This window comes from Arachis duranensis, chromosome 3 (genome assembly GCF_000817695.3).
Source record: "Arachis duranensis cultivar V14167 chromosome 3, aradu.V14167.gnm2.J7QH, whole genome shotgun sequence".
NCBI classification, from domain to species: domain Eukaryota; kingdom Viridiplantae; phylum Streptophyta; class Magnoliopsida; order Fabales; family Fabaceae; genus Arachis; species Arachis duranensis.
In genome coordinates this window covers 22,961,300-22,981,824 of record NC_029774.3, presented here as the reverse complement: position 1 = coordinate 22,981,824, position 20,525 = coordinate 22,961,300, and the positions used below count along the sequence as shown (strand labels likewise).

General features: G+C 31.8%; 1 protein-coding gene across 5 annotated transcripts; it reads left to right on the top strand.

The window, feature by feature from the left end:
• The first annotated feature begins 6,212 nt into the window (after positions 1-6,212).
• On the top strand, positions 6,213-10,469 carry LOC107478239 (uncharacterized). 5 transcript variants are annotated; one of them, XM_052258848.1, is made up of 6 exons: positions 6,213-6,267; positions 6,432-6,641; positions 7,481-7,639; positions 7,762-7,902; positions 8,971-9,108; positions 9,840-10,469. In XM_052258848.1, the coding sequence occupies exons 2-6, from the start codon at positions 6,456-6,458 to the stop codon at positions 10,137-10,139; spliced, it is 924 nt and encodes a 307-aa protein (XP_052114808.1). In that variant the 5' UTR covers positions 6,213-6,267; positions 6,432-6,455; the 3' UTR covers positions 10,140-10,469. The 5 variants fall into 5 exon arrangements, with proteins under 5 accessions (XP_052114808.1, XP_015953861.1, XP_052114809.1 ...); XM_016098375.3 differs by having other exon boundaries at positions 6,230-6,353; XM_052258849.1 differs by having other exon boundaries at positions 6,251-6,267; positions 6,420-6,641.
• The last annotated feature ends 10,056 nt before the right edge of the window (positions 10,470-20,525 follow it).

The following is a 20,525-nucleotide window of genomic DNA, read 5'->3' as shown; positions in this document are numbered from 1 at the left end:
GGCACCACCTAAAGAGACCATTGCAATACAAATCAAAAACTTAAATACATTATTGAATACCGTACAAATTTAATACTCCTTCCATGGATCCTAAACATTCCGGAATCAGTTACAGCTATGTCAAGTTTTATTTTTTTTTCTCATCAAAGTATCAAACATAACATTGTTAAAAATCATTTCATTTCTACCCTTTCACACAAACCAAATCACCGTAAGAAACTCCTTTTCTAACTCATACCCCTATCCACCCAAGCCTTAAAACATTCTTTAAAGAAACCCAGTGAAAGAGAAGAAGGTGCACCGTTTCCAATTCATCCATACAAAGCACACACTTTGCATTCAAACTCAACAAAAGAAATATTTTCACAATCGTTTTTAATAATAGAATCAATCAAATAGTTATATTTGTGTTAAATTAAATCAGAACAAATCAAGTCGAATAACTGTAAAATCTAAAAAATAAGTTTGCAATTAATAAATCTAAATTTTTAATTTTATCATTGTTCACATTAAACAAACGGTTAATTTATAAAACCTTGGTGTATATATTATACAGTACATTGATTTCCTCCTTTATTCTTTTAGGACCTTTCATAATCAGAATTTTTTTTAGAACCAAATTCAACCTATCAATTTGCATAAGAATGGGCTCTATCTACACTGTTCACCGACATTAGTTAAAAAACTCACACATTGAATTTAATCAAAACCTTAAATATATTACAACTACTTCTAATGAAGAAGCAAAATGTCAAAATAGTTATATAAAATAAGCATAAAGGGTTAAGAAGACATTGATATAAAAAATTAGAAAGAGCTAATAATTGCTGAACTAGACAATCATAAATCATTGAGTTCTAAGATATTTATTTTTTCAATTTCACTTTTTTTACTAGTAACTCTCACGAACCAAAATACCATAGCCTAAAAAAGAAAAAAAATAGTAAAAGAGTGATAACACAAACCATAATCTCCAATTTGCCAATTTTGGGGTGGCAATCCAACGCTAGCAAAATCATTTTAAGAATTTTAAACATTCAAAATTATTTTTGAAATTCTAAACTTCATTTAAAAAATTCTGAAATTATTTTAAATTTTCTAATAAAAAAAAACATCTGACCCTAATAAAAAAAAGCATAAAAAACCTAACAAAAAAATATTTAAAATTATTTTAAAAATTTTAAAACTTATCATAATTTTTATTCTAGTTGACTCTAATTGACTGGACCATTAGTTGGTCTTCAAGATTTTTCCTAAATGAATACAACGTCCATGCACATGATAAAATCCTAGATGACTCAAACATTTTCACATAATCATTTTTATTAATAGAACCGATCAAATAATTTTATTTGTATAAAATTAAATTAGAACAAATCAAATTTGTAATTAATACATCTAAATCTTTAATATTGTCATTATTTTCGTTAAACAATTGGATCTTGATACAGTGTAGTATATATTACATTGATTTTTATTTTTGGAACCTTTTTTTATCCTAATTGACTCTAATTAACCGAAACATTAATTAATGAGTTAAACTCCAAAATGGTTCCTGAGATTGGCGTTTTGCACTGAAATCGTCCCTGAAATTTCAATTGCACCAATTACGTTCCTGAGATTGAAAAAAATGCACCATAGTAGTCCCTGACCCATTTTCCATTAACGACGTGATGACATGGCATGGTGACGTGGACTGTAAGTGACACGTGTCACTTCATGATTTGGCCACGTGTAATGGTAGGATGATGTGGTGACCAGTGACACGTGGCATGCTGACGTAGATAGTTGTGCCACGTGTCACAATGTTATTTGGCCACGTGTCCAGTTGTGCCACGTGTCGCAACAGTATTCGTCTACGTGTCATCCATTATGCCATCGTTGTATATGCACTAAATTAGTCCCTCACTTTGCATTAAGTGACTCATTTTAGTCCCTGAAATTGAATGTCGTGCACCAAACTAGTCCCTTCACCAATTTTTTCTCATTTTTTTCTATAAATTCAAAATTCTCAATATTTTTGAATGTATTAATTTCAATTCTATTTTTTCACACGTTCTTCAAATAAAAGTGTTTTTATAAAATGTTTTTTCTCTTGCGAATACCCTATTCGCCGACTTGAAGTTAACGTGAAGGCTTTTCAAGCATCTTCACTACCATCTCCAACCTTTTTCAGTATTTTTATAAAATATTTTTTTTCTTGCGGATACCTCTAATAGCCGCTGTCTTGGAGTTGACGTGAAGGCATTTCAAGCTTCCCTCATTATCATCTCCGACCTCTTTCGTTTAGACTGCAGAGATCAAAAGTGGTAATGAGGGTGGTTGAAGTACCTTCAATCTAGCTCATTTATACATAACGAAAACATGTATTTTATAAGAAAAAATCAATCATATAATTATTTTTTTTATAATAACATACTTATATATTACAAAATTTACCAATATTAAATTATTAAAAAAATTATATAATTAAAACTAAAATCTTAAAATTTTTTATAAAAGCACTTGTATTTAAACGATATATGAAAAAATAGAATTGAAATTAGTGTATCTAAGATATTAAAATTTTAAATTTAAAAAAAATGAGAAAAAATTGGTGAAGGGACTAGTTTGGTGCACGACATTCAATTTCAGGGACTAAAATGAGTCACTTAACGCAAAGTGAGGGACTAATTTGGTGCATATACAACGACGGCATAATGGATAACACGTGGACGAATACTGTTGCGACACGTGGCACAACCGAATACGTGGCCAAATAACATTGTGACACGTGGCACAACTATCCACGTCAGCATGCCACGTGTCACTGGTCACCACATCATCCTACCATTACACGTGGCTAAATCATGAAGTGACACGTGTCACTTACGGTCTACGTCACCATGCCATGTCATCACGTCGTTAATGAAAAATGGGTCAGGACTATTATGGTGCATTTTTTTCAATCTTAGGGACGTAATTGGTGCAATTGAAATCCCAGGGACGATTTCAGTGCAAAACGCCAATCTCAGAGACCATTTTGGGGTTTAACTCCTAATTAATCTTCTAAATTTTTTCTAAATAAATAGTTAAATGCAACATCCCCATAACAAAATTCTAAACAACTAGTAGAAGACATTATACCTAAAAAAACCATAGCAACACAAATAAAAAACTTAATACATCATTGAACAACGTAGGAATTTAATACTCCCATGGACCCTGAACATTTTCGAACCAGTTGTCATATCACACCTACATAAAAGGTTCGGGTTAGCTGTTCTTCTTTTCTCCTTCTCCCGGTTCCAGTTTGAAGTACAAAGAGGAAACAACTGTATCAAGATTCATTCTTTTTTCATCAAACATAACATTTTTGAATATAATCTCATTTCTATCCTTCCACACAAACTAGATCACCGTAAAAAACTCCTTCTCTTTCTCATATTTCTATCTATTCAAGTCTGAAATCATTTCTTAGAAGAAAAACTAGCTTTAGCCTATAAATCAATTTAAATTAATTTTTTTAATTAAAATTAGTTTTATTATTTTAAATCGGTTTAAAGTGGTGCACTGTATTATAAAATTGGTTTAAAACTAATTTCTTTTGTGACAAAATAATTTGGTTCAGTTTTTAAATTATTTAAAATAATTTAATACAGTTTCAGTTCAATTTATGAAAATCTGAACTAAGCACACCCTTAATTTCCAGTTCACTAATACACAACACACAATTTGTATTCAAACTGGACAAAAAATATTTTCACAATCATTTTTAATAATACAATCGATCAAATAATTATGTTTGTGTTAAATTAAATCAAAGTAAATCAAGTCAAATAATTGTAAAATCTAAAAAATCAGTTTTCAATTAATAAATCTAAATCTTTAATTCTGTCTTTATTCACATTAAACAAACCGTTAGTTTATAAAACCTTGGTGCATATATTATATAGTACATTAGTTTTTTCTTGTATTCTTCTTAGGTGATCAACAATCATACATTTGCTATATTTTTTTCTTTAACTTCTATGAATTTTAATAGAGTTATTTCCAGAGTTAAGTTAGAAAGAATATGATTCTCGAATAGTCTTTCATAATCAGAATTCTTTTTTAGAACCAAATTCAGCCTATCAATTTATATAAAAATAAGCTATATTTACACAATGTTTACTGATAGTAACTAAAAAACTCACACATTAAAATTAATCAAAACTATAAATATATTACAACTACTTCTAATGAAAAAATAAAATGTCAAAAAAAGCTATATAAAATAAGCATAGGGGGTTAAAGAAGTGATTGATATAAAAAATTAGAAAGAGTTAATGATTGCTAAATAATCATAAAATATTGAGTTCCAAAATTTTCATTTGTTCAGTTTCCAACCAAAACAGCATAACCTAAAAAAGAAAAAAATAGTGAAAGAGTGATAACACAAATTATAATCTCCAATTTACCAAGTTTGGGCTGGCTATATTGGGTGCAAGTGACAATTCAATGTTAGCAAAATTATTTTAAAAATTTTAAACACTTATCAAAACGAAATATCTAAAAAATATTAAAAAAATATTCAAAAATTAAAAAATATTTAAAATTAAAAAACATCTAAAACCTAAAACAAAAAAATTTCCAAAACATAAAAATATTATAAGTGATTTTTTATTTTTTATTTTTAAAATATTTTTTATTCTAATTGACTTTAATTGATGACTGGACATTAGTTGATTTCCTAGATTTTTTTTTAAATGAATACAACGTCCATGTCTATAGCAAAATCCTAATTGACTCAAATATTTTTAATAATAGAACAAATCAAATAATTACATTAGTATATTAAATTAAATTAGAACTTACAACGTATGTTCCTTCTCTCTACTCTAAATGGTTTTTGGAATTCCCATCCATTGGTACTTTTAAGATTAATTGTGACGCTAGTTATTTTGGTTCGGGTGATAGTGTTGGCTTTGCTTGTGTTATTAGAGATTGTAATGGGAGCTAGCAAAGGGGGTGTTTGGGAATGATTAAGAGTAATTGTATTTTTCAAGGAGAATTGTTTGCTATTTGGAGAGGATATCTCTTAGCTTGGGATGTGGGTCAACGAGATGTTATTTGTGAGACAGATTGTGTGGAAGCATTTAATCTTGTTACTCAAGATGGTTTTGGGTTTATTGATCCATTGGTACTCAAAATAAGAGATATCATGCATTGGAATTGGCGTGTTGACTTTCGTTTGATTATGAGAGATGCAAACACGGTGGCAGATACTATGGCAAAGATGGCGATGAAGTTACAACTTTCGCATGTGGAGCTTCTTTCACCTTGGGAGGAGTTTAAGAGTAGTCTTAAATGGGACTGCCCCTCTATTTAAGCAGTTCCTTGTTTTATTTGTTTTGTTTTTCTTTATTTAATTTATTTCAGTCACAAAAAAAAATTAAATTAGAACATATCAAATTTGCAATCAATAAATCTAAATCCTCAATGTTGTCATTGTTCACATTACCACTTTAATAAAGACATTAAAAATGTCTTTTTTTTAAAGACGTTTACACATGTCATGTTATTATTGGATATCTTTATTAAACCGGTTAATAATTTATTTTTTATTATAAATTAGAACAAAATCGATTTATTATAACATCAATAATAAACCCAATTGTCTGCATTATAATTATTATTAGACCCGATTTAATCTGATCAAATTATATCATATAAATCGAATATTTTTAAATTTTTTGAAAAAGACAATTATATCCCTGACTTTTTGTTTTTCGGACATTTAAATCCCTAAAAATTTAAAAATATAATTAAATTCCTAAAAAAATTTGGATTTATTATTATTGTTATAAAAAAATCAGTTTTATTCTAATTTGTTAAGAAATTAAAAAATAACCAATTCATTAATACGTCTAATAATAATGCGACACGTAAATATCTTTTCAAAAACACGTTTTACGCCTCTTTGTGGGAGCATCCCTATAAATAATTATTTGTTTATCCTAATCTTTTGCTAATATCATATCACATGTAATACTGCCACCCATAATTATTATGCATTTCCCATCATCAATAAATAAATAAATAGAGTTGTGTTATATGGAGTTGTTCAAATAACATTTATTACGTATATAAGAGACCGTTGACTTTCTTAGCGTGGAGTGCAAGAATATGAGTAAGTGACCATATATTATATAGAGCAACTTCAATCAAACTAAGGACAGAATCTTATATAAGAAAAATTAATCATATCTTTTCATTCATAGAGTAACTACTAAACTCTGTCTTGTGGTTAGTAGTTTCTTTTCTATTGGTTTAATTTGTAGTATTTAGTTATTTACTTTGCAAAGAATAAATTTGAAGCAAAAAATTTTTCAGTAAGTACATTTATATTAAATTTATTTGACTTCTTACTTTTACGATATATGCTAACTCATATGAAGATTATTTATTAGGCTAGAGGTAGTGATATCAGAATAATGGATCGAGAAGAAGAGAATAAGTTTGACCAGGAACATGCATACAAGCAAGCGTTGACATTTTGTGTTGTCAAAATTTGGCCAAAAGATTCAGATATGGATAGCAATGCTATTCAAGTATTAAGGTTGTTTGAGAGAAAGGATGAACAAATTTTTCGGATATCTGAAAAGATCAGAGACAAAGTGGTATGTGAAATAATTAATATGGTTTGTGTCTTTGCTCTGTTTTAATCTTCATAGATCAATTAAATAGGAAGAATTGCAAAAGATTCATTGGTGTTATAAGTTGAAGTTAAAAATAAAACGCATTTGTCTTCTAAGAACAGCATTTTTATTCACAAAAAGTTATGCTTGTATCTGCTTCCATTAGGCAATTTTACTATAAATAATATGCTGTTTGAAATTATAATTAAATATAAAAAAAAGTGTTATCCGAGGGGCAGAGATACAAAATTGTATTTGGCAGGTTAGACATGGACAAATACATTATATCCAAAAACATTGAATTAGTGTATTTTTTGTCATTTCTGTCAAAAAGAATACAGAAATACTGGATGGAAATATAATTTATTTTTTTATTTTTTTTATTATTCCTATCAATTTTTTATTATATGTTTTATTATTCTATTTGTCCTGTTCTCAGTGTTCTATCCTCAAAACCAAACACAACCTAAGATATGTTGCATAATATTATTGTTTATAGCCAAAATTATTGTACTGGATTATTATTTTCAGTAAATTCATTTGTTGAGAAACAAATGTTTATGATAAGGGACGGATCTTTGTTTGAACTTGTGGGTAACTGGCTCCACTAAAATTTAGAAATTTTTTGGATAATATATGATAATGGTATTCACTATTCATCTGTTTCTATTATGTTAATATTATTTATTGGCATATTATATATGTTTTGTCTTCTACTATCAAAATTTTCTAGATCCATCACCGAATATATGATATCAGAAAAAGCAATAATATAATATGATATAACACAACCTTAACTTGTTAGGAATTTCTTCTTGCAGTTTGGTCGGGAAAAGTTGGTTCAAAGGATGAATAATCTGAAAACATATTACTTGAACAGTATTAATGGAAGTATTGAAGAGAAAAAGAAGATCTTGACTCAACTGTATCAAGCACTAGATCTGCTGTCATTTGAAATAAAACGCAGAGGGAAAGAACTTGTATGTCTTCCTAATTAAAAGTACCTTACAATATTAAAAGAACTCATTTGATACTTTATCATCTTCTTGCTACAAGATAGAATGTCAATGATATATATATTTGTGAATTGTGATGACTTTAGTTGACATTGAAGATGCTACACACAAGCAAAAAATTGGCTCAAGAAAATTCAGTCCTAAGAAAGATAAATGTGAATCAGCAGCAGTTGAGAGAATCAGACACTACTACTTCAACTTCACATTTGACAGAACTTGGAAAATTTGTAATTTCAGAACTCTTCTTATAGCTTTTGTTTTATTTTATATAAAGTAACATTGGCATCATCAATCCCTTGGATTTTAAATAAATGGTTATTTTAAAAGTTTATTTAAGCCCAAATAAATATTTATTTATAAAATTCAAACTACATAAATTAACTCTTTTTTTTTTTATCGATAATGATAACCATATTAACTTTTGCATGTAAGTTTGTTAGTTTAATTTATCTAAGACTAAAATATTTCTATTCTTTTATCTAATATATATAGAGAGTACAGTCCATGGTGGCTATGATTATAAGGATGGTATTCAGTAGCGGAGTTTTGTGCGGGGAAGGGGGCATGGCCCTAAAGTTTTTTACTAAAAATATTAGTAATTCTATTTTAAAAAAAATAAAATTATTTTGTTTGATTAAATTGATAAACTTTTAATTGATGTATCTGAGTTTTATGTTTATTTTTACAATTTTTTTAAATTTTTTATCCTATTCTATTTGACATAATAAATAGCATATCTTTAAATCAACAACAAATGATATATCTTTAAATTAATGTTTCCACTATTACCCCTTCTTATTTTTTCTATTGCGTTGTTCAGAGATACTTTATATGCAAAAACTAATTGTTTTTCATGTAAAAATGAATTTTTTTAAATTAATTTTTTATTTAAAATTAATTTGACTTATTAACTTAAACAAAATTTTTTATTAATCAAACTCAAATTTATTTTTTTTGTTAATCTTAACCATATGTATTCCTACATATTAATAATAAATTTAAAAATAAAATAATTATATTTATAAATTTTATTTTAATATAAATATTATTATATAATTTTTTATTAAGATTTCTAACCATATAATTATTTGTCTTTTTCTCTTTAATCATTGATGACTAAATAATAGCAAAAAATAATAAATATATGTGATGACCTTCTAGCATTCCTCCACAAATTTTTATTTATAAGTAGAACAAATCTAAAACAGGACAGGTCTAACTCCATAAGAGGCAGCCTGATTCAACCCTACTTATAATAATGTAAACATTTATGTAGTTTCTACAAACCTTTTTAGTTATTTCAGATACAATGGACATATCGCTACAGCTACTATCCTTACAATCAGAATTATGACACACTACTTCAACAGTTGAAAAAAGTGGAAAAGGATATCACATGTGACTTAAGAGAATGTTTGAAAAACCAAGTCAAGGTTAGAATTTCACATACCCTACATTAAGTCCTGCTATTTCCTTGTTTCATATATTATTCTATTTCTACTTTCATTTTAATGCTTTCAACATTTTTAATCAAAATGTTTTGGCTTTTCATTTTGTTTGGACTTTAGTTAAAATGTTCTAAGAATATATATTAACATTGGTAATTGAAATTTTATGAAAATTACAAAAAATTAATTTTTTTGTTGTATTTGTTATGCATGTATTAAAAACAAAATTCGTGTCTTTAGTATATATATTATATTATTATTTCAATCATGCAATGTGTATACAAAAAATCACTCACTCATATAAAATATATGTTGAAATATAAAATTTATATTAAAAATAAGTTTAACAATATATGTATGTATATACATAAATACATAATAACCGATTTAGTGACTAATTTTTAGTGTGTACATAACATTTTTTATTAACTAAACCTACTCTTTTCTTTATTAGTTTTAAATTCTTCCAAAAGAACCATTAAATAATAAGATTTTGTTGTTTTCCTTGTTTCTTTTATTTAGTTCCAAGAAAAAAGAAAAAAACATAATAAAAATAAGGAAGCATTTAGCAATTAATTATAAAAGTACAAAATAGAAAGAAAGGAAAAAAAAAGGGAAAAAAACGGCTTAAATATAACTAATGCAGTGTAACGTTTCATTTCTAGTCCCAATGGCTTACATTTTCGCGCATGTCTCCTTGAATTTGCTTTAAATAGTTTATATGTGATGAGTTAATAGAGATGAGGAAGAAAAAGCGTGCACTAGAAACCAAAATCAAACATGCCGAGAGAGAAATAGAGTGGATCAATGAAGAGATATGGTCTTTCCAAATACACTTGAAAGACAATCACTGCAGAAAGGAAGCATCGCTTTGCATTCTTACGAAGTGCAAAGGTGATAGACATTCAGATTCTAAGTGGGATGTCAGATGTGGCAACCTGGAATATAATTCTGTGGACAGTAGCAGAACATGGATTTCCAAGTGTCCGATTGGATTGCTTGTTGGTACTTCTTAAAAAAATAAAAGTACTTTTATTGAATTTTAAATATGTTTAGATTCATTTTTTAAAAGACAATAATATTTTGTTTTTTAAAAAAGTAAAAACAAAAATTTCTGCAAATTAAAATGTCTTAAATCTTTGAATTTGATTTGTGAGGTTAATCAAAAGTCCATCTTATAATATTTGTGTCAAGGGATAACGTTAGTTAGGTAATTTGGCTTTGTATAAAGTCTGTCAGTTAGTCAAAAATAATCTTAGTTGTATATGCTCTCTTGCTAAGACTTGCTGCTATATATACGAGTGGTTGTCTTAGTTTGCAAGTAACAATGATCAATTCAATAATAACATAGCAATTCAGTTTTTTTATTCTCTCTCAACTCTTTCAGACTCCTTTTTGTTCTGTTGCTCACTTATCACCATAAAAATCTCTTTATCTGATTTATTAAACAAAAAATCTTTCTCACCTATTGCGAACAAACTGAATGAGGATAATTCCTTCACATGGAGGTATCAAGCGTTACTCACAATTTAAAATCTTGAGATGAAAAATCATCTAAATAGCACTAAATTTTTATTAGTGTATGCATGCAACTGATGAAGACAAAAAAGCTGGCAAAGAATCAGAATCTTTCAAGACATAGCGTATGCAAAATCTCACTCTTTCTACATAGATTGTGGCATCTATGACTGCCACTTTCAAAAATAAGGTAATTCACTATTATACATTCCATGAAGTATGCAATACTATGAAAAATATTTTCAAGCAGCATCAGCATCAAGAATTTAAAGTCTAAAGTTTTAAATGGAATCTTGCAAGGAAACTGGTATTGTCAAGGAATATTTGGCTACAATTCGCACTTATGTTGATTCTCTCTTTGTTTGGGATATGAATTCGTGAAGATGATCATATACAAACCATTATACATGGCTTATCTGAGGAGTATGATGTTTACATAGATTCTGTGATGTCCAAGATGGGATCTATTAAGATCATTGAGGCTGAATCTTTTCTCATTGCCTTCGATGATATGTTAAATCGATTAAAAAGACCTGATACAAGCATGGCTGTTACTTATCTTGCTCAATCTTCTAAAAATTTTAAACATGGGGGGAGGATTCATGCATGGACGTGGTGGCAAAAACCTAAGAGGTGGTGGCCGTTTTGGCTATGAAAATAACAGAACTATTTGTTAACTCTGTCTCTATGGAAGACCTAGACATGTGGTATGGCAATGCTATTATCTTCTTTTTCTGTTCATTCTTCTTTTGCTCGTAACAATATGAGTAAAACATCTTTCAATTCTTCTAGTAATATAGTTTCTTATTTATAAACTGATTCTGGCTTAATTGATAACACAACAATTTGTAATTCTTCTTGTATGCCTAAGAAAGTTGAGCAAGCATTCACCCTTTCCTCATTCGAAAAAGGCCATGGACAATGAATATAAAGCTCTAATGAAGTGCAAAACATGGAGCTTAGTTGAAATGCACAAGGAGATATTATTCGCTACAAGGCTCGCTTGTCGATAAATGCTTTCATCAAGTTGAAGGTGTGAACTATGAACAAATTTATAGTCCTGGTGTCAAATCAACCACTGTACGTGTCATTTTCACCATAGCTATTTCTCTAAGTTGGCCTCTAAGATAGTTCCATTTTGATAATGCTTTCTTAAATGAAAAGCTTGATGAAGATATCTATATGGTGCAACCTCAAGGATATTGTCACAAAAACAACAATCTTGTTTGTAAGCTCAATAAGGCCATTTATGGTCTTAAACAAGCTCCTAGAGCATGGTTTAAGACCTTGACAACCACTTTATATAAATTTAATTTTCATAATAAAAAAATCTGATATCTCTCTTTTTGTTAGATCAAATACTAATTCAGTGATTTATCTCTTAGTGTATGCAGATGACATTATTGTCACGAAAGTGATGCTAAAGAAATTGATAATTTAATTAAACAGCTCAATAATATATTCTCTCTTAAAGATTTAGGAAACTTTAGCTGCTTCCTTGGATTAAATGCTACATACTTACCTTAAGGAGAGCTTTTGGTGTTTCTCAATCTAAATATGATAATATTGTTAAAGCGTGTAGGAACAAAAAATTCACACCCCATGCCAACACCAAGATGTCAAGTGCTAAACTATCAGTAGCAGATTTATAATCTTTTGATGATCCTAAGCAATGTCGCTCTATTGTGAGAGCTCTGCAATATCTTACCTTAACTCGCCTTGGTCGTTCCTTTGCTGTTAATTGTGTTTCTCAATATATACATCAACAAACTTTACACCATTAGAAATGTGTAAAGAGGATATTACGATATTTTAAAGGTGCAGCTAATCAGGGACTCCTATTTACTAAATCTACTAACTTTTGGCTAATTAGCTTTGCAATTTCTAATAGGGGAGGTGACCTCGATGATCGCAAATCCATCTTAGGCTTTTGCATTAACTTAGGAAACAATCCTGTTTCTTGGAAGAGTAATAAACAAACCAGGGTGAGCAAGAGCTCGACCGAGGCAAAATATAGGTCTATCATAGCTTTGCAGACTGAAATTATGGCACTCTAACAATTGCTTGATGAGTTAAAAATATCACAAAATGTAGCTCCTACTATCTACTGTGATAACCAGAGCACGCGTTTATTGGCAGCTAATCCCATTCTTCATACACCCTGCAAATATCTTAAATTAGATTTCTTAGGGATCTTGTTAATCAAAAAGTCCTTTACATTGTGCATATGCCCTCTCATGATCAAATTGTTGACACTTTGACTAAACCTTTATCCGTTACTTTATTTTTTACTACGCCACAAGAAAAATGTTAAATACGGTCAGATTTACCGTCGCAGAATAACGGCGTCATTATCGGCGAATTTCCATTTTCGACAGTAAATTCGTCGGTAATAATTAGAGGAAAAACGAAAAAAGGCACGACATTTAGAGTCGGGTTTAATAGCGGAAAAATTTGACAGTAAGCGAACTTAGTAGAATGCTGCATTTTAGTAACTCGTAATATGTTACCATCGGATTTATCTGTCGGTAAATCCGACGGTAACTGCGTTCTAAATTCGAACTGCAAACTTTCTTCTCCCTCACCTCCCACTCTCTCTACCCGCTTTCATCTCTCCGACATCCCCCTCCTCTCCGGAAGCCCCCTCCGATGCAAGCACCCCCTCTTTCTTCGACACCGTTCATCGTTTTTGCCATCACTATTGCTATTGCCGCCGCTTCTGTCGCCCTTTTCTTCTCGGCACTAGTGCTCTTCTTCAAGTAACACTTCTGAACTTTCTTTTTTCTAAAATAGGAATAAGGTCTGATTTGTTGTTATAATTTTGGTTATGCTTTGTTATTTGGTTGGATTTTGTGTTCGTTATTTTGGTTCTGATTTGTTATTATAGTTTTGGTTCTGATTTGTAATTATAATTTTGTGTTCATTATTTTCATTCTGATTTGTTATTATTGGTTCTGATTTGTTAAAATAATTTTATGTTAGTTATTTTGGTTCTGATTTGTTATTATAATTTTGTGTTCGTTATTTTGGTTCTGATTTATTCTAATTTGTTATTATAAGTTTGGTTCTGATTTATTATTATAATTTTGTATTCATTATTTGATTCTGATTTATTCTGATTCTAATTAAAACATATTTTGAGGTGTTGTTGATGAAGTTATTGGTTTGATTATGTACAAATTAAAACACCTAAGTAGTTAATAACTCAACTAATTAGTTAACTGATTAAGTTATTTTGGATATATTGTGGCTGTTTGTAAGTTTTAATTTTGATACACTGACAGTGTAAAGCGTTTTACATAGTCGTGCAATCACATCCATTCTTTTGGATGACCATTCACGCGGTCAATATTAAAGGTAGTTATTTTTACTGATGTAGTGTTACGTAATTGGATGTACATGTAAAACTACATTATACTGACAATGCATCAAAATTAAATTCTTAATATAAATGTACACAAGATTCGTGTTGTAGTTGCTAATTTATGTGATTTAAAGTGTCTATGAATTTTATCTTTAGTATTACGTTATTTTTGTGATTAGTGTTAATTGATATTCTCTTTGCAGACATAACGAGAGGTAGAGGTGCATGTCATAGATCAACCACGCGGTCGTGGTAAAGACAGGGTTCTACTAGAACCCCTAGGATTTCTCAGTTGTCCCACTTTACTCTGACTACCCCTAACGACAACTACATGGCTTCTACTGATGCGCCTCCCCCACAACTACAAAGTCATCCGTCTGCTTCATCAGAGTAGACTCCTCCACCACCTCCATCCGCTCAGAAGTGCACTATCTCGACGACGGCGCCTCCAGCAACAGACACTACGATGTCAGAATCCTTTCTCGGATCCCAGTCAGATGCCCCTCCCCCATCTCTCATCATACAGATGATGATTTGGCCTGATGGGACTTCAGTGTGAGTATTATTTTAAGTCTTTTATATGCAAACTATTTTAGTTAGTCAGTTTAATTTAGTTACACTCAATTTTCTAGTTTTAGTAGATTTAGGTTAAGATATGTTCTATTTAGTTTAGTAGGTTTGAACTACTTATTGTGTTTGGTAATTCTTGTTTGTTGATAGATGTTGTTTAAGTCATATAATGCCATATAGATGAAACTCCTAATCTTAGTTTTTTGATAATTCTTGATTGTACTGTTGATGGATGTTGCTGCTTGATTCTTGAGTCTTGTTTGTTGATTGTTGATAGATTTTGCTGTTAAGTGAATTGTTGATGGATGTAGTTTTTGGCGCATTCTAGTTATAGATAAAATTTTGCCAAAATTTCTAAAAAAAATATAAATATAACTGAAGTTTATAGATTACTTCGAATAACTTTTTAGTAAACTACTAATTTTAAGTTTTCTATTGATAGGCTTGCGCCAAATAACAATGCATGTACACAGGTGTGTACTAATATCATCAACCTGATGTACGACCACCCATGGCCGAGCTACAGGAAGATCCCAGCTGAGGCCAAAGAGCAATGATTTCAGAAATGCGCAGTAAGAACTCAACATATTCAAACTTTAATGTTAGTTTATATCTTCTATTTTGTTTAATTATGTATTTAATTTCAATTAACTCATGTTAAATGTTCTTTCTGTAGGAGAAATTTATATGGGACAAGACTCACAATCTCCTGATCAGGAAGATCTTCGACCATCGAATGGCTAGGCGACTTCAGCAGATGTTGGAGGACGTATGTGAGCACCGCGACCACCTCATCATTTGGCTTCGCTCGGACATTAAGAAGGCACTGTATGTCCATTGAGAGACTGATGAGGGGTTAAAACGCCGCCGTCTCACCAACAGAGCTAACAGACCATTGGCCAGGTTGTCAAAGTATACTGATGGGTCAGCGACTTTCATGAAGACTAAGATCAGGCTGGTAAGTAACTTGTTTCATTTCGTTATTAAGTTCGTTTACTCTTAATATACTATCATTATTACTTGACTTAATATGTGGTTTCAAAATGTGTAATCTAAGTCGTTGGATCGTGAGGCGATGGTGGAGGAGACCTTCTACTATACTCATATGTTGAAGGAGAACAAAGAGAGATTTGCTGATCTGTGTGCTGCGGATCATTATGTGAGTAAACATCATATGATATACCATTTTTAAATCAACTGCAACTCTAATCATAAAATGTGTTACCCAGAAGTTCTACACGCAGAGATTGGAGGCCGTAACCCAACAATCTCAGCGTACTAGAGACGACGGCAATGTAAGACCTAGAACTTTTGAAAAGTCTTATTATAAACAAATTTCAAACCATATATTTATTTACAGTTTTAATTTCAGAAATTTCGTTATTAAAGAATATTTAAAGCAAGTTTCGATTAATTGAATTTAAAATAAATTAAGATTATTATCCAATTTTACAATTATTAAATTATTTTCTATATTTAAATTATAAAGTTGGTAGTTATAAAATAATAAGAATTTTATATGATTCGGGTTAAATAATTAATATTTTATGATTTAATACTTATGTTTTGGGAAATAAAGAACATTAATTATATTATTTCTAATTCATAGATTTGAACATTTAATTGAAAATAATTTGTAATATTGATGAACAAATAGTATTTTTATACATAATTATTGTTAGATTAAAATTTATTTCTAATTACTATATTATCCCTATTTTTATTTGAAATTACCTAAACTACCCCTAACCTTAGCTACCCCAACTCACTCACACAACACACAAACCATACACACACACGACACACACACAGCAGCAGTTGTTGCAAGAAACAAAAAAAGAAAGGGAAAAGGGGGAAACAGAATCGGGGAAGGGGAAAACGAGAGGGAAGCAGGGAGAACGAGAAACGGGAAGAAGGAGAGGGGAGAGGGAGGACGGCGCCGGCGGGCGTCACTGCTTCCGCACCGTTGTGTCACGCAGAGAAGAGAGAGGTGAGAGCTGAGTAAGGAGAGGAGGAGAAGAGGCTGCTGCTGCCGTCGAGCTTGTCGTCGTCCTCACTGCATCGTCGCCATCGAGCTCGCAAGCGTGGAGGAAGCATAGCGCCGCCGGCTTCGTCGAATTTCTGCCATTGAACACGTCCTTACCACCGCCGCTGAACTCGCGCACAGAGGGAAAAGATGCGTGAAAGGGAGCCGTCGCGGGGTTTCTGTCGCCGCCGCGTTACTGGGCTCGTCGATTGTGGAGGGTCGTCGCCGTTAATGGGATTTCACCAGGAGAGAGAGGAGACGCACGAAGAGGGCCAGAATCGTGGCCAACCACTGACACAGCTTCATCCACCGCTGCTGCTTGCCGTTTTGGGCTGCTGCACCACCGGAAGATGCCTCTGCCGCCGAAGAACGCTCTGCCGGTAAGGATTTTAATTGTGGTTTCTGTTCTTTTGGATTCCAAGGAGATTTTGATGCTGCGTGGTTATTATAGTTGATCTAATGGAGCTTCTGGCCACTACTGGAGCTGCTGCCTGGTCAGTTTGGGATTGTGGCTCGTCGGTTCTACTATTATCATAAGTATATTTTATTTCGAACTCTCGGTGTTAGTATTCCGGTATCAACTATTGAGAATTTTGCGATGTTAATATCTCATGGTTGAGTTTCGAAAATTTTATGATTAAAATGAAAGCTATTGCGATGTCGTCTCGCTTCGTTTCTCGCGGTGAGACTATTTGATTCCGTTCCTATTTACCGCAATTCTCCATTAACAATTATGTTGTAATTTCATTTAATATCTATTTCGCGTTAAATTCTAATTTTACGTCAGATAAATTGTCGTTGTTGTGAACCTTGATTGTCGCGGTTGATATTGCCTGGGAATTAATGAGGCTGCTGCCGCGAGTTAAGAATAGAAAGAGGACTCTTGACGCGTTAAACTTTAAGGGGTTCGACTTTGAGGTAAGGGCTTTTCTAAAAATATATTTTATATTTGGATTGTTATAAATGGATATTGATGTGAGAATTATATACTTTTAGTGATTGTACAAGTCTTATGTATTGTCTGGCTACTTTGGATGAACATGATTATATGTTTGATTGGATTATTGTTTAGTTTTGATAAATGGATTATTGCTGAACTGTTTCTTTAAAGTTTTGGAAATGAGTTTAATTAGTTGATAATGATTTGATATTGAAATGGTTTCCTTGAGATATGAAAATGAGGTAAATGTTGGATTCAGCTTGCTTTTGAACAAATTTTGGGTTTTGGACCGTTGAAAAGGATTGTGGAATAGTTTGGTTGGGACTCGAAAAGGGTGGCAAAGTCTAAGTTTTAGGAGAGGTACTACCGAAATTTCTATAAAAATCTTAGACTTTGTTTGAAAAGTTATTTAGAAAGGCTTGGATTTGAGAAATTGTATTATTTGATTTATTAAGAAAATAGTTATGTTTTTTAGTTTAATTTATTTAAGAAAATTATATATCTTGAGTTCGATTTATTTAGAAAGGAATTACTTTACCAATTTGAATCACTAAAGAAAAGTACTATGTTCTAATATTGATTTTAAATATAAAAAGGGCTTATGCTTTTAGTTAGACTTAAGAATTTCGTTCAGAGGAACTTTTAGTGATTTTAAATGAAATTGAACTTTTGATTGAATAATCGCGTTTGTGACTTTTTTGGAAGAAGTCAGAGAATTGGTTTTAAGAAGGAACCTGAAAGTGGTTTTGATTTAAATGGATTGGCTCTGTTTCAAGTGAATTGGTTTTGGATTGGGTTGGGGCTTGTGACTTTATATGATTCAATTTTGTAATAAATTTTGTTTCTATTTACTTAAACTAAGAATCTATGATTTTTAAAGGATTCAATAAATTTCTAAGAAATGGAGATAGGTTGTCCTTCCCTAAAGTTTTGAGACTCTGTCGAGGAACTTTTGTTACAAAATCCTGTTTTTGGATGGATGATTTTGAATATTTCAAAAGTGATTTTTAATTTGCCATGGTTTTGGAAGTTTTGGAAAGATGATGCCGATTGTGGCTTTGTTTTAAAAAGGAAACCTACTTTGAGTAAAAGTGGTTTATGAGCCTGAAATGATTTGAGAAATGGAGATTTAAAGCCAAGGCTAGAAAGAATTGATTTTTTATTTCAAAGTAAAGTGATTTGAGAAAAAGTGATTTATGGCTTGAATGATGATTTTATGAGTTTGATGATGTTGGATGGTAGAAGTGCTATTATGTTATGAGCCGGAATGGCTGTATATGATAATGAATTATGACTAATTGTGGAATATATTATGAGCCGGATGGTTGAGTATGAATATGGATGGTTATTGAGTTGATAAAGTGATTGTTGCACTTCCAAATATCTGATATACGAGTTTTCCTGGGTGAAAGCAGTGGCTAGCCACCACGTGCTCCAGGTTGAGACTCGATACTCTACTGACCCTATATCGTAAGTGTGGCCGGACACTGTCAAAGTTCCAGATGAGCTCGCCCCCGTGGATAAACACCAATGTGGGTGTTGTATATGTATCATGGTTCTGAAAACCGGACCGGACCGGCCGGTTCAACTGGAAAAATTGGGAACCGGTTATCTAGCCGGTCCGGGTAACCTCAAAAATCGAATGGCAAAGAACCGGTTAAAAAATCGGTCGAACCGGCAAATCAAAAGAACCGTCCGGTTTTTTGACGGTTCAGTGGTTTGGAAATTCAAAAGCCAAACGATGTCGTTTTGGCTATTTTAAAAAAAAAAATAGAAACTGGCAGAGTCGTTTAGCTAACCCTAATCACTAATCACTCAGCCACCAAACACCCAAGCTCCCAGCCTCCCCTTTCTTCCCCCCTCACCCACCATTCACCAAGGCCAGCAGCGCCACCGCCCACCAAGTTCCAGAGACCAGATTCCAGAGCGCTCCTCAGTCGCCACCCAGCAGCGCTCCTCATTCACCACCGAAACCACTGCACAGCAGCTGCGACCAAGACCGCGTTAAGGCCGCCTCCTCGTCGCCGAACCTCGCCCAGCTCACCAAGCCCGCCTCTCATTCGCCGATAAGACTGATTTTCTTGTCTTCTTGATTTTGAACATGCTTCCTAATTCCTACTGAATTCTGAGTTCGCCTGTTATGTTTGAAAAAAAATAACAGGGCATTCTGAGCTCGCCTGTTCTCTCAATCTGTTTTTCAAGTCGCGTTGAGTCTCGAACCAGTTTTCAATCCATTTTTGTTGCTTCTGTTTGCTGCTTCATGAATCTGTTTCTGAATCCAGTTTTGTTGCTTCCTCTGTTTTTGCTGCTTCATGAATCTTCAATCTATTTTTGCTGCTTCTGTTTGCTGCTTCATGAATGTATTTTTCAATCCATTTTTGTTGCTACTATTTGCTGCTTCATGAATCTATTTTTCAATCCAGTTTTGTTGCTTCTATTTGCTGGTTCATGAATATTCTCAGTTGATTTCTGTGACTGTCAAGCTGCATGAAGTTGATCTATGCTGCCTGTTCTGTTTGCTGGAAATAGTTTTTGATTCTCAGTTGATTTCTGTGATTGTCAAACTGCATGAAGTTGATCTATGCTTCCTGTTCTGTTTGCTGGAAATAGTTTTTGATTCTCTATGCTGCCTGTTCTCTTTGCTGCTTCATTATTTTCATGGTTTTCTGAAGTTGATTTCGTGTCTTTGATTTTCTGATTGTTATAGATGGAACAATCACAAAGTAACTCACAGCCACAAGATAAACTTTGATGTTTGAAGTTGTTTGTGAACTGATAAGTGGATAATTTATACGCTTTTTGGTATTGTTTTTAGGTAGTTTTTAGTAAGTTCAAGCTACTTTTAGGGATGTTTTCATTAGTTTTTATGTTAAATTCACATTTCTGGACTTTACTATGAGTTTGTGTATTTTTCTGTGATTTCAGGTAATTTCTGGCTGAAATTGAGGGACTTGAGCAAAACTCTGAAAGAAGGCTGACAAAAA

What these genes read in the sequence shown, in the direction of transcription:
- LOC107478239 (XM_052258848.1), top strand. Translation starts at nt 6,456, where the DNA reads ATGGATCGAGAAGAAGAGAATAAGTTTGACCAGGAACATGCATACAAG. An exon ending in AAAAGATCAGAGACAAAGTG is followed by an intron (nt 6,642 to 7,480) that starts GTATGTGAAATA and finishes TTCTTCTTGCAG; the next exon opens with TTTGGTCGGGAAAAGTTGGT. An exon ending in AACGCAGAGGGAAAGAACTT is followed by an intron (nt 7,640 to 7,761) that starts GTATGTCTTCCT and finishes TGATGACTTTAG; the next exon opens with TTGACATTGAAGATGCTACA.